Source organism: Prenolepis imparis, unplaced genomic scaffold, assembly GCF_030444845.1.
Source record: "Prenolepis imparis isolate NDT839.2.m4 unplaced genomic scaffold, iyPreImpa1.0 SCAF_5, whole genome shotgun sequence".
Classification (NCBI taxonomy): Eukaryota; Metazoa; Arthropoda; class Insecta; order Hymenoptera; family Formicidae; genus Prenolepis; species Prenolepis imparis.
In genome coordinates, this window is record NW_028141163.1 from 15,032,848 (window position 1) to 15,056,797 (window position 23,950).

The window sequence follows — 23,950 nt, forward strand, 5'->3', positions numbered from 1 at the left end:
AGCAACAGGGAGTGCGTCGCTCTCGCTGGGAGTAATTTGCGAATATTTTACGGCTCCCCAAAGCCGTAAACGCAACCGACCGCGTATATTTGCACCGAGCCTGCCGCGGATATTAGCTCCCGGTGCCGTGTATACCCCCTCGAGGTGAAAAGACGTAGAGATAGTCGGGGTGATGAATGTTCCGTCAGCAACGAGGCGGTTTGCTAACCTTTGCGAGAAGAGACGCAATAGTTGTCGTGGCCTCATCTACTACTACCGTCTCACAGATTGCGTCTTAAATCATTTGACGGGACGACGGATCACCGGTGATCTCTCTCGTCTCTCGAACGATCCGCGTCTCTTCGTTTGTCTGTCGACACATCAACGAGAAGTTGCGCATACTGTCAGCTTTCCCAGAGGAATTGTGGAGAACGAAAGTTTCTAAGACCCGTGCAATTCGAATGACAGAAAGAGACAAAGATCTTGCATCGAATCTATAAAATGCATTAATGCACGCGGAAAATAAAAATACATATAGATACGTAAATGAAGATTGCGAAATTATGATGAATTAATTACAACGAATAATATTATGTAGAATTGATTACAATTAATTAGAATTTTATATTATACATAAAATTTTGTTTTAACCAGAAATGCTTTAAATTTAAATTTCAACACGTGAGCACTCGAAAAATATGAATAATAAAATTCGAATTATATCGATTGCAAAAAATCAAAGACAAAATTTATGCTTAACTCTACAGTTTGCTTAATTATTATGCAGAATCCACGCGAATGCTGAATTCGTTTCTATAATATAAAAAAGGCTACATATATTTTGCTAACAAGTTATTTGCAGCTAACAAATTTCCGCAATTTTTTATACAATCTTATTGAGAATTTATTCATTAAAGACAATTATCATTAGGTCCATGATACCTTTTATAAACAATTATGAAAGATGATATGTATATGGCTCCAGAGAGAAGTAATATGTACAATATTTCATGTGGACAAGACTTGTCCTCTATTTGCTTTCAAATATTGTATCTGGGAAAATTCTGCACAAAGTACATACATTTGTAAATTAGGCTCAGATAAGAATTAATAGACGCTGTGAAATACATGATAAGCGCGATAACATCATATAGCAAAACAGGAAACAAATTCGACAATGTCACTGTGCAAAATACGTGCGAGTGACATGCGCGTCGTTATCCTATAGAGATCAAATTAAATGCAACGAACGTCGTCGGAGTCTCTTGGTGTTATTGCCGACGTTATCTTATCGTCGAAAGCAAAAGAGAAACGACGAGACGCGGACGACGGTTCGGCTCTTACGGCTCTGACGCGATAAGAAATAACGGGCTCCTCGTTAGGAGGGATAAAGTCGTATGACGGTCGGGTTGAGGAGAGACGTGGAAGTCAGATAGATAAGCACGGCAGTCGTAATTGGGGGATATTCGTGGATGATACTGTTTTTCGGTAGTCCACTCTGGCTTTTTCCTTGCTATATAGTAAATACTGAGCAGGCTTTATTCTCTTCACTTTTTGCAAACGAATAGTTTGAAAAATGAATAGTGTACATACATGCATACATACATATATATATATATATATATATATATATATATATATATATATATATATAGATATATAGCTACTCGCGGTAATTTTTGCGGTAACTTAATCCCGAACCATATATCTTTTTTTCAATATGCACATAACATATAACATCGTCGAATAATTGAACAACAATGTATCTCGACATGAATAAAACTAAAATGCGAAAACCACATGTGGAGTTAAATAAATTATATTCTTGAAAATAACACATGTATGTATCTCTCTTTTATTGTGCGCGGCAATTTTATTCCATCGGTCGGAATAATTTTTTACCGTATTTGCCGCCGCACCGTTGCAGGAAGCATATCGTATATGATAAAGAGTTACGTAAAATAGCTTACTATTACAAAATTTGAATTGTAAAACGAGAGACGCGGCTTTGTATCCGATATTTCTGTGACGTTATTCAGCACTTTTATAAAACTTGAAATGCGATACGAGAGTCGTGAAATTGCCTTCGGTTGCCGGGACAGCGGCAAATTTTCCAAGTTGCGCAAATGAATGGATCGGGGCCACGCAATGCATTAAATCGCCAGCCGCAACGCATGCATTTTTAAACGGATCGAAGGGCCCCGATAATGCTTTCTAGTCTGGACTTCCTTCCATTTATCGGAAACGGACGCGTTTTCCGAGGTGAAATGGGTTTTCAGTGCACGCAGGCGACACTGCTGCTATAAATTTTTCCCTTTGTCGCCGAGATGAGAAAACATTGCGAACGACGCTCGGGGATCTTCGCGTTTCGAGAAAAAAATGTCGTAATCCCGCGATTAAAGCAATCCAATTTTAAAATTGCGACATTTTTCCGCGCGTCTATCTACGGTGCTGAAATAATTACGTTTGAAATCCGTGCAACTACCCGTTTAAAGGGATCCCCGGGACTTGCCGAGCAGTGAAGTAACGTCCCATCTGTCTTGATAGCGTCCGGTACGCTGTGAAATGTCAAGCCGGCTGGCGGAAAAACGAAAAAGCACCTTTGCGTCCGCTGTCTGTCTGGCAGCAGCTTTGTGCGTGAGACCAGCTTAAAATTCTCCACGCTCAAAGCGCGGAGAGTTGGAGAAAAGTACTCGCATTCTTCAGAGCTCTAAGCAATCCCGGCGCCCTTAATCGGGCTTGCTACTAAACGGGGAACTGCAACTAAAAATTCTCGATGAAACCTCACCTCGCGAAAAAGTTTTCCCTCGACGGAAATTATATCGCGGATATTTTGCGAAAATTAAAAGTTTAAAACGACATTACACGCATTTCTTTATCCTATTTACGATCCTATATTTGATCTCAATATCTGCTCACTAATAAAATTACAAGAGATTTGCTAATATTTTTTCAGTGATTTTTCTTTCTTTTTTTTGCGAAAACATTTCACTTGTAAACAAGAACTGCGCAACGAAAAAATAGTCGTGTATTTTACACATACTCGAAGTTTAAAGTTAGCGATGTGAGAAACACATATTCGTTCGCGCACCGCAGTTTGCGAAGAGAATTTAGCCTTCGGCGTCCGGCCCTTGGAAAATTAAATTACTTACTGTCCGATATTGTTTACCGATACTTAAATCGACCGACACGACGAGCACCGACAGTTTAATCTTTCCGTGCCCGCGCCGCCCTCCGTCTCTCGCGGAGAAGAAAGGTCAGAAGAACGGAAGCGAGAGCGACCTTTATCGATTACGGAGTTTCCCGCGGGAAATCGCATTCGTTCGGTAAGGAAGAGAATCGGGGCGGACACCGTGGAAGGAAGGATATATTTCGCGACGAACAGCGGTGCACAGAATTTTCCATTACAGCGAATGCAAGTACCTACCCTTATCATAGCGGTGCATATTCTACCACCGACGGCGACGACGACGACGTCGACGACTATCTCTCGCCAAGTAATGGAAAACAAACAGGGAAAATATCGTCCGTTTACAATACGGCAATATTCCGTGCCTGGCACGCTCCTTAAAGCCGGATTTGCGGATATTCGCGGGGCGTGGCAAAAAGTGTATTTTTTAAACTCGTTTCTGTATGTATCACATAAACTATGAGGTAGCGTAAATTTTAAGTATAATTCCCTAATCTCTCTCGTGTGCTCTTTACTTGTAGAATAATTTTCTAGTGTATTTATATTTGGAGAAATTCTCCTTTTTTTTCTACATCTTTCAGAATTAATATAAAACTTTCATATATATTTTACGTGAAAGTTGCTTATAAAATAAAATATTTAATATATATATATATTGCCCTAATTAATTGTAATTAGAATTATTTAAAAACGCCATTTCTGGAAGCGATGGTTGTTCGTAAATTGACTTGAATTTAAAGTTGTAAAACTAGCGGACGAGCAAACGCGCAGCCGATTAGCAATATGTATCGAAGTTTTGACAGTTGGCAGAGCGATCACTATTACGAAGAACAACTGCATTGTTTCGCGGGACGGTAATGACCCGCGTTTAATGCGCCATTAAAAGTTGTTAACTGTTGTTTCAGACAAACGTCACGTTACATAGATACGACGCGACGATATACGCGTAGTTGCGACGGTGTTGCATCAATTTATCGTTTTCCGATCTCGAAAAAACGATACAAATGGTAATTAAATGCTCTTCAATTAGATGGTTTCTTTATGGTAATCGTATTTGGTTAATCGCGAAATTTCTCGTTGCTATTTTCTGTTGAAAACAGAAATTTACCTTTTCTCTGAAAAAAATTTAAAAATGACTATCGTATCTTTTCTCTCGCACACTTTTCAAAGTTCTAACTGTCTAAAGTTAAATAACTCAAGTCGAGATTTTGTGTAAACTTTTCAAAAAGCAAGATTTTATTGTGTCTCCGGTTTATTTCTTTTTTCTTTAAATTAGTTGCAGAGAGAAAATATTCACAAAAAAAAATTTATTTAATTCAAAAATATTTAGTTCAATACTCCTTTATAAATGATTTATTTAAAACAAATAATATTAATTTGATGTAAAAAAAATATTTATTTAATGTAAGAAAATCTTTTCCAAAACAGATAAATATTTATTTGAATTCAATAATTTTTTTTTCCCCAGTGTATCTCTATAATTAGTGAAGGAATATTATTCCAGTTTTTGAGGATTATTATTAATATCATGTATCAAATGTGTGAACATATCAAATATTCTGCATAAAAAGCATCGAGCATACCGATACATATATTTTTCAATCTTACTCGAAAATCATTTTCAATCAGCTAGATATTTTGCGGTCAATAAATTTGAATTATTGGTGCGTCAATAGAGCAAGCGATGTTATAAAATATTTAATTATCAAATATTCGATAAAGCTGCAACTACAATATTTAACTAACATTTTTGTATAGTCCTGTTAACCGCTATTACAAATTCAAATGATATGAAAGAGTGGCTTTTGTTTTTCGCGCAATGGTTGTTTTAATTAAAGGTTGGCCAAACATGCATTTAATTGATTTGAAAAATATTGTAACGTTATTTATGGGAGAAAAAAATGTTTGCTTTTTTAAATGATAGTACCATTTTTATTATATTCTAAAAAGAAACAATTAAATATACATATACATATCAATACGAATATATTAATGAATAGCATCGCCTCCTCCCGAGCATTCAAGTTTATTAATATTACCACGGAACAAATAAAAGCTATTTCGCAAATATTACATAAAAATGGTAATAAGCCGTAATACAAACATGGTAAACAACTTTTTTCGTTCCTTTTAATTTTGCCTCTTCTTCGAATATATTTCTAATTGAGCGAATGTTCAAAAGTGGAAAAAAGTCCAGTTGGAAATGACATACATGACGTGATTACGCGAAAAGTACTTTGCCGTAGTTGAGTTTAATATAATTGCGGTTATTTTAGCGTTTCATTCCATCCACTGACTCATTCATTCTATGATAAAAAGCGTAATGTAACTAGATTTTTATTACAATACAATTTTTGCGAATTATTAAATTTACTGCAGCTGTGGTGATTTTTAATATATTAGTTTCCAGTTTATTGACATTTCACATATTAATTTAACTTAAATTCCAATCGTAAACGTTATTTCCAAAAAATATATAATTCCAACTTTAAAACACATTATCGATTTTATATTGTAAAAGTTTTTAGATTAGAGATTAAATAATTTTGTATAATCATCCATGTACTCCCCTGGCTTTAAAAATACAGTATAAATATTGCTTGAATCGTACAAGATTAATCGATTGCCGAAGAAACAAGGTACAAGTGAAATATATGAAAATAGAACACAATCTCGATTTTCCATCGTAGAGAGCTGCCGCGCGTGACGGGTTAATCCAATCGAAGCACCGATGTATGCAATAACGTTTACTTGATCGTACGGGTACGTACTACATATTAGAACGCGTACACATATATAGTAGTATGAGGGAAGTGTACATACTGCACGCGTGTCGACACTCCACCTATCACGTAGCTTATTAGATACACGGAGAGAGAGGTGGGTGATACTTCGCTCGATAGCACGAAACATTGTTATCCGTTGTATAATCCGCCTTTGCCCCATGTACGACAACGTAAGTAAATTCATTTATATATATATATGTGTGTGTGTGTGTGTATCGCTTTGTTTTTTCTCATTATGTATAAAAACAAGAGAATTTTCATTTAAATTTTAATTTTATTTAAATATCAAAAAGTAACGAGAGCACGCATTTGAATTTTTTTAATTTTGCTCAACAGCATCCGCGCACGGAAAGAAAATTTGTGTTAAATAAAGAGCGTCGCAGATCCATTCGTTCGCGCAGTATCCTACGTTTCCTATGCATATCTGAAAAGTGTTGTGTTAGAAACGTTTAACGCCGCTTTATACGACGTCGCGCGTGATACGCGGCTCGTTTACGACATCTCCCCTACGGAGACAAGAATTTCACGGGACGTTTTTCCCACATTCATGCACGGGATATCCGTCCACGCGTTGAAATAAACGCGCGTGGAATGCGCTATATAAATGTCACATTGTCACGTTTGTGCTACGTTGTATTCGCAAAAGCAAGTCGGAAGAGTGCGGATATAATACAATGATGATAAAAAATACTGAAATTTTCTCTCTCATATTCATTGTGTTGCTACTGTCAATTTGCGTTATTAATGTTTTACACGGCGAAATTAATTATTAATTGCTTTTGATTAATTGTATACCGTACAAAATATTCTTTTGAATGCAGATTACGTTAAAAGACGTGTTATTATATAATTTAGCAGAAATCATTGCTACAATTTAAAAATAAAAACATATGATTGTTACATGTACATCAATGCAATATTTAATTAATTATGTAAAAGTAAATCGATGTTTTTGAGAAGTAATGTCAAATAATTAGATAGCAAAATCTATCAATGTATAATAATATTTTTTCGTTCATGTGCGTGTGCATTTACAATGTGATTATATTATTAAAAAAGAAATTAAAGGTATGTAATTTACATTGATAAGCAACAAGTAATTACATTTCCAAATTTAAAAAAATTAAAAGAAAGGAAACAAAATTCTTTTTGCAAGTATATATGTATAAATACATAGTAATTAAAAATGTTTTCTAGAGAAAGAAATTTAACAAAATATTAATACTGCGCATACATTCAAGTTTTAATACTTTAAAGTAAATTTTAATTTTAAAATGTGATATTTGATAACAGAAATGTTTACTTTTGTTGTTATAAAGAGATCCTCAAATAATAATATACAATACATCGTCATGAAAATATCATATTTGATACTCGACATGTTCTTTTGCCGAGCAACATGTTAATTGTGCAAATTTTAATAAACAAAAAAGCAACGGCATAAAAGTAATTTCCGCAAATAAAATAGTGGCTGTTATTTACTCGATCTCTTTGCGAACAATTACGGATATTTTCATCATAGCGGTATTACACTAACGATCGGGTTAGCTCGGAAGAGCCGAGGTATACGTGATCGGGGTACAACACTAAGTGCAATCGCAGCAACGACTGAATGTCACGTCGATTGTTCGTCACTATGACATCGCCGTCGATATGACGTCGCAACCTCGCATCCAACGTCGATTGCGGGCGGACGGTCCACAATTAGCAATTAAAATTGGCAGCCTGACCGATTGATTGGACCAGCGTGATATTCTACGGTCAATCGATTCGCCGATCACAATTACCGGCGCTAATTACGCGATAGTACCGCTGCGCCGAGATATGATTTTGGCGCACGTCGTGACAAATTATGCCTAGACGCTATCGCGATTTTTCCATCGCGCTATTCGGAGTAAACGGACATACATAGAGCATAAAACTATTCCTTTCTATGACCTCGAGCACGCGTCATCGCGAAATTATCGATTTCAATTGCGTCTATTTTTGATAAACGTCACATTTTGATTAATGAGTATGACGGTCGGACACATCCGGGATAATGGCTGAATGATACGGGGGAAGAGAATAAACTTTATAGCCGTACTCACGTCATTCTGGGCGAAGGTCGGCGTGATTGGTCCGTCGCTGGCTTCCCATTTATCCGCGATGCGGATCGTCTCCGCCGTCTTCTGCTGCACCGATTTCGACTCGTCGAGCAGCGTCAGCTCGTAAAACTCCTGGATATCTGCAACAGTCCAGGGAAAAGGAAAAGACGTATTACCATCTGCCAGAATGTGGTTACGCGTTCGGAGGTAAAATCTCCGCGGACCGGTTTCCCGGTCGGCAGAGAGCGAGAGGAATTTCATTTCGTTTCTATCAAGATTTCTGTACGCTGCGTGCAAATGCCATGTGATAAATTGACACCCCTCGACTGGGGACTTGATTTATTCCGCATATATCAGATATATCGAGACAAACTTCAAAAATATATAATAAAGCTAATTGAGAGAAAAACAGTTGGTCGAATGTCATATCATAAAAGGGTATAATAAAAGAGTAGACTCGCTGATGTATCGTCATGAATATATTACAAGATCGGGAGAAACAAGCGAGCGGCTTTCGCACGTAGTTCAGTCGTCGAAGATCTTAACGACCAACGCGGAGATCTCGAGACGCGAATGTGAGAGCTTCTAGCGCGATAAGGCGGTCACATAATTTTCAATAGTTCCTCCGCTCTCGCGTAACTCGAGTGGACCCTCGAGCAGAGCGCGCGGCTCGCGCGACGTTGCGCTCTCGAATATATATTACCGGCACCAGGATACGTCGGGCGCAGGTCGTCTGGGTCGAAGGAGCCCGTAATTCTCCTTGCCACACAGGAACCTCGCTCACGGCGAATGGGATAAGACTGGCTCGTGACAACACGAGGCTCGGAAAACGTAAAACATGATCTGAATTAAGGATGTACTCGAAGTTTTCGAAAACTTTGATCTTTTTATATATCTCTCGTATATTGCAATCGCATTCCTCTTGCATACTTTCGAGATACGGACGTTGAAAAAATTTCAAGAATTACGAAAGATATAAAATAGAGAGATAGATGAATTTATGTGCCGCGACAAATGCATAAGATGTCTTACTCCGAAGAATAATCCTAAAAATATTCTCTCTAGGACGTAATATTGCTGATTGTTTAAGTTGTATTTTAATTAAAATATTCTCGGAGAAAAATCGATATTTTCTCTTGTTAGCAAGAGAAGTTATGCGAACATTTGTTCGGAATATGTTAATATCGCAAACTTTTACATCTTAAATTTCTTTTGTTTGTACCAACCACAAGGATCGGAGACCGGCGCGGCGGAAATCGCATAGATTTGCACAGAAGATTCAATCTTCCTCTTAAGAAAAGCGCCAGCTACATCTATGCGGTTTAATTTCTTCCCCGCAGACTGTATAATATCTCCAAGAGTTAAAATAATCTCCAGCATAACCTGTAATTTTCTACGCTTATTGTGGCGAGCACTATTCTCAATTTCTTTGCCGGGCTCACGAATGTCTTGCGCGCGTGCGGTAGTCGTTAATGAATTGAAATTACGGTTAGTGCTTTGAGGCATTGCTCCCGAGAGCGTCGCGTATTAATTGCTCCCGCGTGAGCAATTCCTAAAGGTAATTTCCAAGTTACATCATTACAGCACCTGTGTATTTCGCGCAATACCGGGCTCTCTGTAATTACGCTCGTTAGTCGGTCAAGCGGGCTAAGTTTCTCCGTCCTTTCCGCCAAGATGCGGCTGCTTCTACCCTCTTATAAAAAAAGGAAAAAATCCTGCCATCTCTGATAAATAATCAAACTATAATCTGTTGTCACGGTATAACAAGTAATGAAAAAAAATTCTTGTACAGCTTTCCTCAATGCATTTCCCGATTTTCTCTATATTTCTTTGTATCTATTATCGATTGAAAATTCTTGAAATAATTATTATTCGAGTCACTTGATTAGATGGAATCGGCAGCATCTTCGACAAGATCTGCAACTATTAAAATTATATTTTGAATGCTGATGAAAAATTATGATATATTTTATTTCTTGATTTTTGCAATCTGTGCGATTTTACATCGGAGAAATAATTCATTTCGCTACATTTCGCGGCTTTCATTTCCATATTCCGACGATAATTTTAAAACACACGAGTTTATCCAGTCCATTTAGTTGCTGTAGCGCGTCTTGAAAATATATTTTTCCCTCTTGCCTCAAGGTATGTATATATAAATGCACGAAAAATATCTGGATAAAAAAAAGCTATAGAGGAAAATATATTTTATCCCGTCAGTCGAGAGAGAAAATTCGGAGGTTTCATTTTCGTAAATTCGCTCTAACTTGTGTACGTCCCTCCCCCCTCTCTCTCAACCTCTGATACACCGCAACTTGCCACCATGAAAGTAATCTGCCCCGTGCGAGAAAATTTCAAAATGTTGTCAGTGGAGGGATCGCGAAGCTCTCATGAATACTTTCCAGCAAAATTCGAATAGATGCCGAAGTAATGTCGCACACACACACATACGATTTTCTCGAGCTATCGATAAGAGAAAGTTGCGAATCCTCGATATTTGCAAAAGAGCGTCGCTTTTCATCTTGGCGACGCAAACATTTCGCATCATCATGCCGCAAAAGCCGGGTATCCGCGGCGCCGGCGTCGCGTCGTCTCGAGGGCGTTATTGCATTATAAATTTTCAAAGGGCGTTCTGATTTCAACGCGATAAAAATGTACATCAATCCCATTCGAAGCTCTCGGCGGCGGCGCGGACTACCCCCTTTTCACCATTCCGCGCGACGAATGGTACCCTGTCTAAATATCATCCGACGCATTTCTCACGTGGAATGCAAGAAATATATCGGAGACTTATTTCAATTCCCCTCCACCAACCACCCCTCGGCCGCGCGTTGACGTCGGTATGTGAAACGCGCGTGGAATTCTTTCCGATGACGGACATTCCCCATTGAATGCAGACGCCATCGTGACGAAACTTATCTGACGTTTCGCGCTCCGTGCGAAAGGAAAAATATTCGAAACGTTATACTGCGAGAGAACGGACTGCCGCTCGTAAGCGCGTAAGAGGATTTATGTCTTAATCTTGGAATACAAAACGTGGCGCGATAAGATAGAATATATAAAGCCTCTCGCCGGTCTTTAAACGCGCGGTTATTTTTTTTTTTTTTTTTTAAATAATTTCACCATGAATTTCATATAACGAGCATTACACGCAAAGTTAGCGATAAAACAATCCTTTGAAAAATGTTCTCGTATAATTGAAGACATGTGAAACGTCACTTTTTAGTTTACATAAAGTCTTGAAGTACTTGGTCGTGTTTTGATTAGAAATGTCTTTGCATCGCATATAGTGATAATTGATTGCGAAGCAATCACATATTCCCGTAGCGTCATCCCTTTATAATTAGTCTAATGTAACCGACGCCATCGCGGCTCTTACTAGGCCAGCCAACGGCCTGGAATTGCAATTAGAGACACAGCCGTATCGATAATCGATGCACGACGTTGATGGGCACAGAATAATAATTAGATTATTGGTACTTAAATCCGATTCGTGACATACACACAACCACAATATCGCTACATCGATATCGCAATCGGGCCGCAATGTTGATGTTCTATTTATGTCATGTCTACATATAATATATATATATATATATATTATATAATCATATATATTATATACACGTATCATTATTGTATAGACAACTTTCAATATTTAAGGCAAGCTTGTGCAAAATGCCGCCGCCACTGTTACAAAACGTCATACGAGCGATTGTATCTCGTTATGATGAAACAAGAGAAAAAGGAAGGAAACATAGAGCTAACACGATTAAAATATTATTCCGAAGCGAGAAAATACGTGATTTTGAATTTCTCGAAATTTTTTCCCAGTCTTTTTCTTTTCCTACGATTTATTTTATATTCCCGCGTTTTCCATTCTTCCTATTCTTTTGGTACGTGGCTGCCAACTACGAAGTGCGTGCGATGAAAAAAGTTGCAACTGCGCAACGTCCAGGGAAAATATCGCTAGTCCGGCTTTTCGTTAATTTTCCACCGTTTCGTCTGCTTTCCCCTCGTTCTATCCCTCTGACCACAACATTATACATTAATTTTTTTACTCTCTTTTGCGGAATTACGAGTAGAGTGTTTTATTACATATTACGGTGGTGCATTAAAAAATTTGTGTCTCTTACGATAGTATAATGCAAAAAAGGTTACGAGAGAAGACGCGAGATTAAATTTACCCGGTTCTAGTTAACGTCGAGTTTTTTTTAATATGCTTTGGCGGATAGAATATTTTAGAATACTAATGCGCTTCGCGTGTTTAACGAACGTATTTTGTTTGATTTATCAGATAAACGTAATGATATGTGAAAGCTCGCTGCATTTGCTTAGAATTTCCGTCGAAATCAGATAATAATGATCAGATAATAATGCCGTAAACATCTGCATGTAAATATGCATATAATTTTAATTTTCCCACGCGTATTTAATATAAAATAATAAAGCAATGTTTTCATTCACAACATATTATTAAATTTAACTACCGTTATACGAAAATACTAATATTATATTTAAAGATTTTTCAAATTTTAAAAATTGACTATGACAAGAAAAAAAATTTTTTTTTGTATATAAAAATATAATTTTATCATATATTCTATACATCGCTTTTGCAATGCCATTCTGCCTTCAAATAGCATGAGAAACGCTGTGCAAACGTTTACACGCCGAATAGTTTTTAATTTTTCGCAGCTTCCAATTTCATGAAAAAATCATTACGAGACTGTCTTGCCCTTTTGTCAAACGTCAACCTTTCTTCCTCCTCTTCAAATTGCGGACGAAAGTGGGAAAGTTCGCTAAAGGTACAGGAGGGCTGAAAGTTATTTACAGAAATGGCGTATCTTGTACGGTCCACGGTTGATGTTAACGAGCTCCAGTTTATCGTCGGCTTCCTCGTCGTTATTCTCTTGGTCTCTCTCTCTCGCGCGCGCATCTCTTCATCGTTCTCTTCATACCGTGCAACACACAGACTGGAAAGTTCCGCCAGTGTGGAAATTACATGTCGCAGGGACTAAACTTCCGTCTTCGGAAAAGTACGAGAGGGGCGTTAACGCGTCGGCGCCACGTGTAGCCGACCGACGTCGGGCGTCGCGACGCCCCGAGCGTGCGAAATGGATCGTGATGTTCACGCGTGCATATTTACCGTGCGCGAACCAGTAGCGCGTGGATTAAACCGTGAATTTATTATTGCTAACATATATTTCAATTCCAAAGATGTCCAACTTTCTCTAACCACCGGGAGTAAACTCAGGATAGGCGTGCGTAGACTTGTTGGACAGTAACAAAGGGAGCGAGTTATTTTCCTAATTTAATAAATCCGATCCACTGTTACATCTGTCCTTAATCATAGAACTTAATACGATTACGTAATCAAATTTCGATTAGAGATTCAAATCCATCTAATGGCATAATTATCTTCGCAATCATTAACTGAAATATTCTCAATCATCAATATAGTCACATTAAAATTATTAGATTATCGACGGCATAAAAATTGCATTAAATAAAACTGTGAGAAAATTCGCACAATAGAAATAAAAATGATTCTACTAATTTCCGAATCAAAAGACATTCGCTATTATCTATATAATTATCGTATTTTATACCGCGAATGATGATACTCTCAAATCATGGCCAATCTAATTTCTGTCAATTTCAAAATTGCAATGAATTTTACGTGGTAGAAGCAAGATGATCGAAGAGAGAGCACGGTTGAGATGAAATTATATTCCCAGCTCGACCGCTCATTGAATTATGCTCCATCTCGCTTTCCGCATTCTTAGCTACGCATCCTTTTGCAATTACTGATCCTGCAGACTCGACAGAAATGACGCTTGATTTCACGCGAGATAAGGCTTAATGCACCCGAATTGACGGGATCGCAAAATTTCACGAGTACAACTAATTATGTTCAAGCACGCGAGAAACTCGCAAGATATTAGCGCTCCAAGTATGTTTCGTGATAGAAACGAGATATGTAGATATCCCCAAAAAGATTATTTCTTTTTACGTTTTAAGAGACAATCTATATATATAAAAATGTAATAATCAATAAATTAAAAAATTAATAATTTTAATGTTTTTATTGTGATTTAATTTTGCGTTATAATTAATGTTATTATATGTGTCATAATTTTATTTAATTTAGATATATAAAATTGTCTTTCTTACTATCGTTTATTCTGAATAAAACTCTTAAATCATACAAAAAATTTTCACTTTCTACTACTAGAGTCAGAATATTGCGCGATCATTAAAAAGAGTCATTCGATCTATTCATCACTAGGCACTGTGCTGCTGCGAGTTTTATGAAGCCGTGCGAGAGAATCGCGGTGAGGTTCGCATAGCTTCGTCGGATATCGCGTGAAATGTTCACCGTAAAGCTACGCGCAGCACGTAGCGCGCAGTTAAATCACTTGCGGTACGACAGAATAGAACGAAAATTCTGTTGCATACGGTAAATCGCTTACAGCGATCAGCAAACATTTATTTTCCCAGCTCGCCAGAATCATTTATACGCTGCCTTGTTTTTGAGGAACCGTAAAAGTGTCTATGAAACGCGATAATAAACGTAAAAATTAAACAAATACAAGAGAATAAATTCAATTTCAGAGAGAACTAGAATAAATTCATATTTCTATTAGTCAGATTCTATACAATTTTGCATTTTAATACATCTATGAAATTGTAATTATATTTTTTATATATGCCGATATAATTGTATTATGTACATGTATATAATTTCATATATTCTGTGCGTGCAACATATTTCAAAACATGAATAATCGATGTAAAAGATATACGTTTGTTCTAATGTATATTATTTATATATTATTAATCAAGAGACTTGATTGAGATTTTTCTTTCTTCAATCAAGCGGAGAAATTCAGGACATTGTGATAGATATTATTATTATACGCGTTCGCATACAGATACAATATTATGCACAATAATCTCACGTGAATTTGCCACTGTGAGGTTTGTAACGAGGCTGGCTGATTAGATTTGTATTTAATTAGAATGTTATACGCATTGAAGCACTAAATAACATGAGTAATGTAAAACATTTCTTGATTAACATACTGTTTCATTATTAAATAAGAATTATAAAAGCAGAAAAATAGGAAAATAATAATACACGGTTTCAGAAATTTAACAAGAAAATATGACACATTTTTTTGTACAATTCACAAAAAAAAATAGATATTAGAATTTGGTTTAATTTGATTATTTCATATATTTAATATATAATTATACACACACGTGTTCGTTACATTTTTTAAGGGATTATTATTCTTATCTATCCTTTCCTCATTACGTAGCCATGCGATTGTATCTATCCTAATCTTCGTAACATAGAGAGATTGCCATAATGCGACCTGGATATTGCCAATCGACCGCGGGGCCAATCGTCTGAGTCTGAGTGCAAAGCATCGTATCTACGTATAGCGGTTAATGGCTTTGCTGCATAGTCAAATTTTGCTAAAAGATAACGATATAAGCTCGTTAGCAACTCAAATGCATGAGACTCTGAGTATATTTTTAAAGAAGTATATAGTGTAGTTTTAATACCGCGGACTACACGTTAATATTCAGCTATATTACATTTAAAAACGTTAATAAATATTTACCATTAAGAAAAACGTGCGACTAAATTACTTGCCAGAGATTTTTTTCATCCATCGAATATAATACGATAATTATATAAGTATAACAATCGCATATGAATGTCAGAATATTATTTCAGAATAAAGATGAATCATCTTTTAGATATCTAGTAATTTGCATGGCTGATCCCCTTCTATCTCGAATAAATAAATGCGAACTTTTAAATGGAACCTTTTTCGCATTCGCTGTTCCGATTGATAGAATATGCATCGCTCATAGTCGATTCGTTTCTTTCTTTTTTCTTTTAATTATAAGCGCATTTATGAAGATGGCCGCAGCCGGTTCATAGAATTGACCGAAACCGATCCTCTTCATGAACTTCGTAGGACCGTGGATGGCCCCGATACCAATTCTCGCTCAAGATGCGGATCACGTTTATCGGATTATGCGGACGGAATGGCGCACACAGACGAGTGGAAAGAAACGGTTGGCGGATAGCCGGCGTAAAAAGCTGGGAACAAGAGACGTCCGAATACCATCGTCGACATTTCTATACCAGGTTACGTTTTACAACTGGCGACTTAATTACGCCGCACCGGTGCTTCGTTAACACGCGACCGAGCATTCGACTTGCAAAAATCTGACATAAAGTCGACGTTGTGGGCGTTAACGGTGTCTCTGGCGTTCCCGGAGGGCCCGATAAAAATTATAACGAACGTTTATTACACCGCACGAGACATTTTCCCGCGTTTCATAGCTGCCAATCGTAGGTATACGATATGCTGTTACAATTTCTTCTGGTCGAAAGCAAACTCTATCGTTTGATTATTTCGATATTATCGTATCTATTGATTGGTTTCGAAACGATACGACTGTCTACACGATTGAATAAACTAAAAAAAATAAATAAAATCATTACATATGTCTTCTTTATACTTTTATTATCTTTCTTTTCACTCAAAGTGTGCGATACTTATGACTTATGACGTAATTGGCACGATTTCTCTCAGTTCCAATTTATTACACAGTAACACGTAAAAGAGCTGTATTAATTAATATTTGACGAATGTTTGCATTGGCTTGGAGCGCTGTGTTTCGTTTGCATTATTCGCAACTTGGTTCCGACGATGAGAGACTTTGTTGCGCGCGAAATAGTGCAAATAATATGGATATCAAAATGGATGTTATACATATGCGTATTTAATTTTCTTCTACGTGCATCGATCAAAGAATAATATGTATAATTGCATATTAAATATTATTTGGATATTCCTCTACATTTACATTATGATAACGTTTGTGATACATATATAATTTGATAATCAAACTTGTGCCATCTATAAAATTAATAATTTTAAAATTAATAATTTGCCTGTTTAATTAATATTATGGATTTCTAGAGAAATTATTTCAAGGTATTATTCCCTGAGTACATTTTTCGCAAGTATATATTCACATATCTTTTATGGTTAGATAATACTAGAACAACACAAATGCGCGCGCCATTCTTCAATTTTATGTTAAAAAATGATATATTTAAAAGAAATAATATAAAGTTTGTTTAAACTCGATTAATTTTTTTTCACAGAAATTAGAGCGTTAATGTGCTAATTAAAGTTTAAAATAATAATAGGTTAAAAAATTAAAATAGTAATATGTTGTAAATAATATGTTATAATATCTTATTCTCGATTAATATTTTTTGACAGAAATCAGCTGATAACTGTCAAAAATATTAATCGAGTTTAAAGTATTATATAACTTATTATTTAATACATATTATATTATTTTAATTTTTATAACATTATTTTAAAAATTAATTAGTAAATTAATGCTTTAATCAGCTGACGCTTTAATCATATATGTCATGTAGAGCTTCAATTAATTTTTTTTCAGTAGTAATATAAGACATTAATCAGACGTTGTGATTGCTCGGTAGATACACTGACAAATTATCCAAATTAATTGTTATACAACAAATTAATTATATAACAAATTAATTAATTTTTACAATAATCAAGCTTCATATACACAAGACATCTCGAAAACATTTCTATAAATACGAGAGAGAAAATATTATTGCGGCGAAAGAGACATTCTCTCTCTCAATGTCTCTTAATCAGCTGATTTTTCTGTCAAACAATATTAATAAAATTTGCTAATTTAATATTTTAGCTTACCTATTTATATTTATATGGTGTATGTTATAATTTGCTAATTAAATTTTAAAATAATAATATGGTAAAAGTTATAAATTAGTAATACGTTGTAAATAATATGTTATAATACCTTATTCTCGATTAATATTTTTTCTTTCTAAAGCTATATCTTTTCGAACGAATCTCCTTCGAGTTTTAATTAATTATTAATATTAAGTCATGTATATAGTATCGCGCGCGCGCTATTAGAGTGAAGTTGCCGATGTTCGTAGCCGCGGCCATTACCGAAACGCCGCGAGTACCAGATAGTTCGAGCTGCGTCCCGCTGTGATTAATTAGTAAGCATAATCGTTAGAAACGATTTCTAACCTTTGTATTGTTATATTTATCAATCGCATATCATAATTTCAACGTTAATATGTAGTAGTAATTGTTCGAAACGCATATTTCGCGAAAAATTCGATGCAAAATCTTTTGCCAACCTAACCCAACTTAATCTGTTTTCGCGCGCGCGAATGTGTTGCGATCCGTGGATATATCTATCGTTAATTCTAGCTTACATATTTATATTGTGTATGTTATAATGCGAAATAATAAGATTATTCTAATATATGTATGTATTTTATTTGTTACAGGTAGCATTGCGATACACAGTGCGATTCACGCGTCGTGTCGGGAGTGCCGTGTAAAGTATCGGGCGATCGTATAATTATTCATGTTTTCGCGAGTGTCGTGAGTGCTACCATGAACTAAAAGAGGAGGAGGAGGCCCGGGGAGGCATCGAGCAGACAACGGGGCAACTGCGAGGTAAAAGCTAAAAACATTTTTTTCAAAATTACATTGAGATATTCGACCGTTTTTAGACTTTTAAAACACCTGTACGCACACGTACACCCCGTCCTCCCACACACACATGTACAATATATACATAATTTGAATATTTTGTTTTCAGATCAATGTGTGCTGTGTACTACAATTCAGCTATTGCACGGACCGGTGAGTGAGAAATTGTTTATTTCGATAAAGTGTTAAGAAAATATAACACTTTTTTAGAAAGGGATTGTATCTTTCTCGATGAGAGGATTCGATAAGCGCATTAATTTTCGTTTCCTTCATTTCCTCCCGTTTCTCGGACGAGGAAGTAGTCATTGAATATTTCCTACCAAAGACGACCATATTACATATAGAGATATGTGTGTGTTTGTATAATTTTCCATAGGTGTACAAGAAACGATAATATAGAATTCATTTCTAATCCTAGTTTGTCTCACGCGACCAACAAGACGCACGCACGATTATTTATTTCTGACCTTTATTCCGAGTTTTTTAAAAATCTCGCCTCGAGATGATTGCAACTTGCGCGCTCACGCAATAATTAATTAATTGCGATAATCTTCTTCGCGAAAAGACGGGAGATTTTTCACAATAAAAAATTGAAGAAAAACACGAAACAAGCGTGCATATATAAGCATGTATATAACAGTGTGAACTCTTATTTCTTACAAAGTTCATCGATCAAGTGCACCCGAGATATATATATATATATATATATATATATATAAATCCCTCGAACAAGCCGCGAATGCGCGAAATTGATGCATGTCAATAAAATTATGCAACGGTTAATCTTCGACTTACTCTCGCAAAGAGAGCTCCTTCGTTCGAAGATTCCTCTTCCAAAAATGATCAAGCAGCCGATGGAGCACATCGGATAAGATAAATGGCGAACGTCGTGCGGTAGTATATGAAAGCTGGTGTGTGTGTGGATGTGTGTGCGCGTGTTTGTGGTTGTGCGAGAGCAATTTATCAAACCTTTCATATATTTATTATCGGACCAGTTACGGCATCGGTCGGTTCTGCTACGCAGACTGACGCTGATAATCGGTTTAAGCTAACGCCGCGAAGATGAATTCGCTATCGCGGTGGACGCAGTTTTCTAATTACTCGCTGGAAATTATACCCGTCGATGCAATATTAATACTTCATTGAATTTTTTCTCAATCATTCGAGACCACCACTACCACCAGCTATCTCGCCTATACTGTCGCTACTTGTTTTCGCTGTTAATAACTTTATAATTGCTCCAAATTCGCGCGAGAGGAGTTTGTTTCCCTCGATTATATTTTGTTTCTTCGGAATTACGGAAAAATTAAGAAGAGGTATGTAATATAATTTCGAGCACACAATATCACAGCAGACCGACGATTAATGTTCGACAGGCAAATTGCCTGTCACGGCATTGACGAAGTAATTTGAAGGAAACTGAAAGATTCATAAATCAAATTCGTAGTTGACAACATAATACAGAGCGTAAAAGTGCTTTTGCACGAAAAATATAATATATAAATTATATTCATACGCAGAATATGAATTATGTGGAAATATTAAGGTAGACGAGAAAATAATTCCAATAATCTCTCTCTGAGATTAACTAATATCTCTATCTTAAACCCGCATGAACATTATTCAATACAATCAATCAAAAGATCGCAGAAATTTCCTAAATAGGAAGAGGGATGAGATTTCTATATTATCAACTCTCATACACTCTCAGGTTGGCATAATTATTATTATGTGGCGGTTCTCTCGAAGGATCGTCTGGCGCAGGAAGTCGAGATCTCGCAGGAGTCATAACGTATAATAATAGCTACTTAATCGTGAGAAAATCGAGTTTCCTACGTGACATCACGAGTAGAGCCTGGTGCTCGAGCCGAGACGGCAGCGTCAGAAATGCTGCCATTGTTGCCCGCTACGCGCAGTGCTCTGCTAGGGTATTGTGCAAGAAATTTCATTGTACGGGTCGATTTTCCTCGGCGCGAGAAGCAGAGAGGGAGGAAGAGAGAGAAAGAGACAGAGAGAAAGGGAATCGTATCGCACTACTTCTTCCATTGTCTATGAGTATTGTTAGCGAGATGTAAGTAGAATGAACACGATTCTCGCATCTATCGTGTCATTGATTTTAACGCAATATGTTTTTCAATTAGTGATTCCCGCAATTTATACTGTCAAAATCTGCATCGAACAATTTTCGCGATGGAACGAAATGGTAGAGAGAAAAGAAAAAAGATTAGTAGAGGATGTCAATAATTTCATCAGCTGATAATCATCCCCGGCGATGGGTGTGTTATGAGAAATGCGAATTAGCGATCGCGCACCGATCGGCTGGCTGACGGATGCATTATTGCGTTCAAGGGAATGCCAGAAACGCATCGTATCGGTCGTGGCCAAGCCGATTGTGTAGACGCGATCCCCTAACAGGAAACATTAATGGGATTGCATCGATTCCGTTTCTTCGAATTTCGCGAGCCGAACTCTACGGAGTTGCATTCGTAGCTTTCATCATTTATTGCGTTTCGCGATTCTAGTTATTCTCGCTCTTCTTCGTCTTGCTCACGGAAAGGCGTCTGAAACGCAGCATAATGCTGATGTTCTGAAGCGAAACGAAGCCGAGACTGACGCATTTTCACGTTATTCAATGCATAATATTTTTTTTGATAATGATTATTTTGATAATACAATAATAATTTTCAATCGCAGTACATTATTATATAATATTAATTTAAGTTTTAATTTAAGATCTTAACACAATATGAGTCTTACTCATAAAAAAAACCAGAAGAAGAATTTTCATGGTTTCTTATTTTGTTTTAATGCAATGCACATTTCAGAAATAATTATAAGTTACAATGCCACTGTGTACACTTCGTTGTATGTTCTTGTTAATGCACTGTAGCATAATACACGTTATTAATATCTGCCACAGTTGAGAGAATATAAATGTAACAAAATTGTAAAGTAATCCGAGAAGAAATGTTACTTTATAATACGCTTTCATCTCGTATATAATTTAAGCATCTTTAGCGTTTAATAGAAATTTTATAAGAAATTATTATCTTAATTTTCAAGTAGAAAATGTTTTTTTTTTAATTTTTTTTTTTGATATAATAGAAAACAATTATTTTCATTTCTCTATTTCTATATTTAAAAAAAGAGAAAACAATAGGGTTGGTTTAATTCTCAAGAAATTAATATAATAATTTAAACGTAACAATATAATAATTGCAAATTCGATCGAGTAATATTTTGACACAAGCGTAGATAAATATTCATTAAGTTATTAAGGCATTCATACAACATATATCTACACGTACCAAGTACAATGTTGTTTGGAATGGCGCGGTTAACTATAATATTATTGCTCTAACTGTTATACTCGTGATATTCGTATGAAAACGCTGACGTCTTCATTAACGCTAATTATCCATTCAGTCTGCAACGCCGTTCATGCGGGCGTAACATTGCACGGAATTCGCAGACGTTTATGAAAAGCAAATCTGGTCGTTCGTATCCAAATTAATATGATACGCGTGGAAACTATTACGCGGGTGTGGATAATTAGTCGGGTTTCCATCTTGTCGTATAAATTTCCGTAGATTGCTCCCACTTGGAAAATTCGCATAACTACTTCTGTTCTATTTTCTATTTTGTAATTATAATAAGTATTCATGTATTTGTACAGTAATTCATGAATATCGCATTTGCGCGATAATTCAGGAGAAAGAATGTCAAGGATGCTATTAACAAAAAAAATAGAAGTAGTATGTCGCTTTATTTAAACCCATCACTGAGAAGTCTTAAAGTTAGAGCAGAAAACGGCGACGATATCTAAGATTGCGACAAAGGAGATCCTTTATAATGGTTGACCGCGCGTGAATGTAGCCCTCGGGTCTTGCGATGTTCGACAAGACGAATTTGCTCGCGAGAGTGACGACAAGCGTCGAACAAGCGCCACTAATTGCTTTGTAGAGAAGGAATGAAAGTGTGATGTATAAAGATATATATATATATATATATATATATATATATATATATATATATTGTATATATATGAAAGAGAGAAAGTTAATTGGCGCTATTTCGTAAGAGGCGAAACTCAGAAGTGAAACATACTATATCTGGTCCGACATAATAAAATTCAAGATACCTCATATTTTCCATCGCACCATATTTCGACTCCTGGATTCTTTCAGACAAAAATCGATTTCTCTCTCTTTAACAAAAATTTTATCAAGCACCCTATATCCTTTAATTTTATATCTTATAATATCGAATATCTTGGTATCCAAAATTGTATAAATTTATATATTTCAAAAAGATTTAAATTAAATTTTAGAACAACTCCTAAACTCTTACTCTGGATTAACTGTAATCTTATTAACGTTCCGACAATTTTATTAAAAAACCACGATTCCAGATTAATTACGAAATCTAAAGGTTAAAAAAAACAGTTGAAGATAATAAAAAAACGTAAACGAAATATATCTATATACAAAGAAAACACTCAATCTTTTGTAGCGAATGAGAAATATGGAAATTCTTCGGAATATTCAAGATCTACAATAATAATCAGTTTTATGCTACATAGCGACGAAATTCATATTTTAACGTAATATGAGATTCATTAAAAGATGCGCTGTTTACTTGCACGGTATACGTAGCGTAATTAAAGTGCATATAAGATTTAATTAATTTCGAAGAGTACGAACAGCCTTTTTTTTCTACGTAATTAAAAAATAATTTTAGCACAACATAAAATAATAACAATTATTCTAGACAAACATTCAAATTAGTGTAATGTGTTATGATATTTACTTTTACATTTATTCAGCCTTCTTTTGCATTTTACATTTATTGTGCCCTTTTTTACATTTTACAACCCTCTTATACTTTTACATTATAATTTATAATAACTGTAATTTAAAAAATGCATGTCTAAAGTTTTTATAGGTGCAATGAACCATCACAGATTTTTCGCAAAAAGTTTTATAAAACGTGTAGTTTGAATAAAATCGGGCGAAAGTTCTCAGATGTGAAATTATAACTTTTGGGACAGAAATTCTCTGTGGATCTATCGAGGCTGGCTCGCAAAATGCTCTCCTCGATGGGCTTCTTATGATCATTTCCTGCGCATTTCATTGAAACAGGAACGAATAATGGCCGCCATGCGTCTAATGTTCTTTGAAAGTTTGCAATTTTCGAAGTACTTGCAATTCACGCACAGAATCGCGTAGTAGGAATAACTATCAACTATCGCGAATTTGATATTCGTACGCGGAGAATCAGAAACAGATTACA

At 35.9% G+C, this 23,950-nt stretch overlaps 1 protein-coding gene and 1 long non-coding RNA gene across 12 annotated transcripts in view; one reads left to right on the top strand and one right to left on the bottom strand.

Annotated features, from left to right (window-relative positions):
* Positions 1-18,792, top strand: part of LOC145935926 (uncharacterized) — a 42,266-nt gene extending 23,474 nt beyond the window's left edge. Inside the window, exons 3-4 of the long non-coding RNA XR_014425304.1 lie at positions 18,451-18,622; positions 18,768-18,792. This is a non-coding gene — a long non-coding RNA (uncharacterized LOC145935926). The remainder of the gene's footprint in view (positions 1-18,450; positions 18,623-18,767) is intronic.
* Dlg1 (MAGUK family member discs large 1) overlaps positions 1-23,950 on the bottom strand; it is a 250,297-nt gene that overhangs the window by 221,122 nt on the left and 5,225 nt on the right. For all 11 annotated transcript variants that reach the window (XM_083037711.1, XM_083037713.1, XM_083037710.1 and 8 more), the window contains exon 2: positions 8,046-8,182. In XM_083037711.1, coding sequence (XP_082893837.1) covers positions 8,046-8,182 — 137 coding nt within the window. The remainder of the gene's footprint in view (positions 1-8,045; positions 8,183-23,950) is intronic.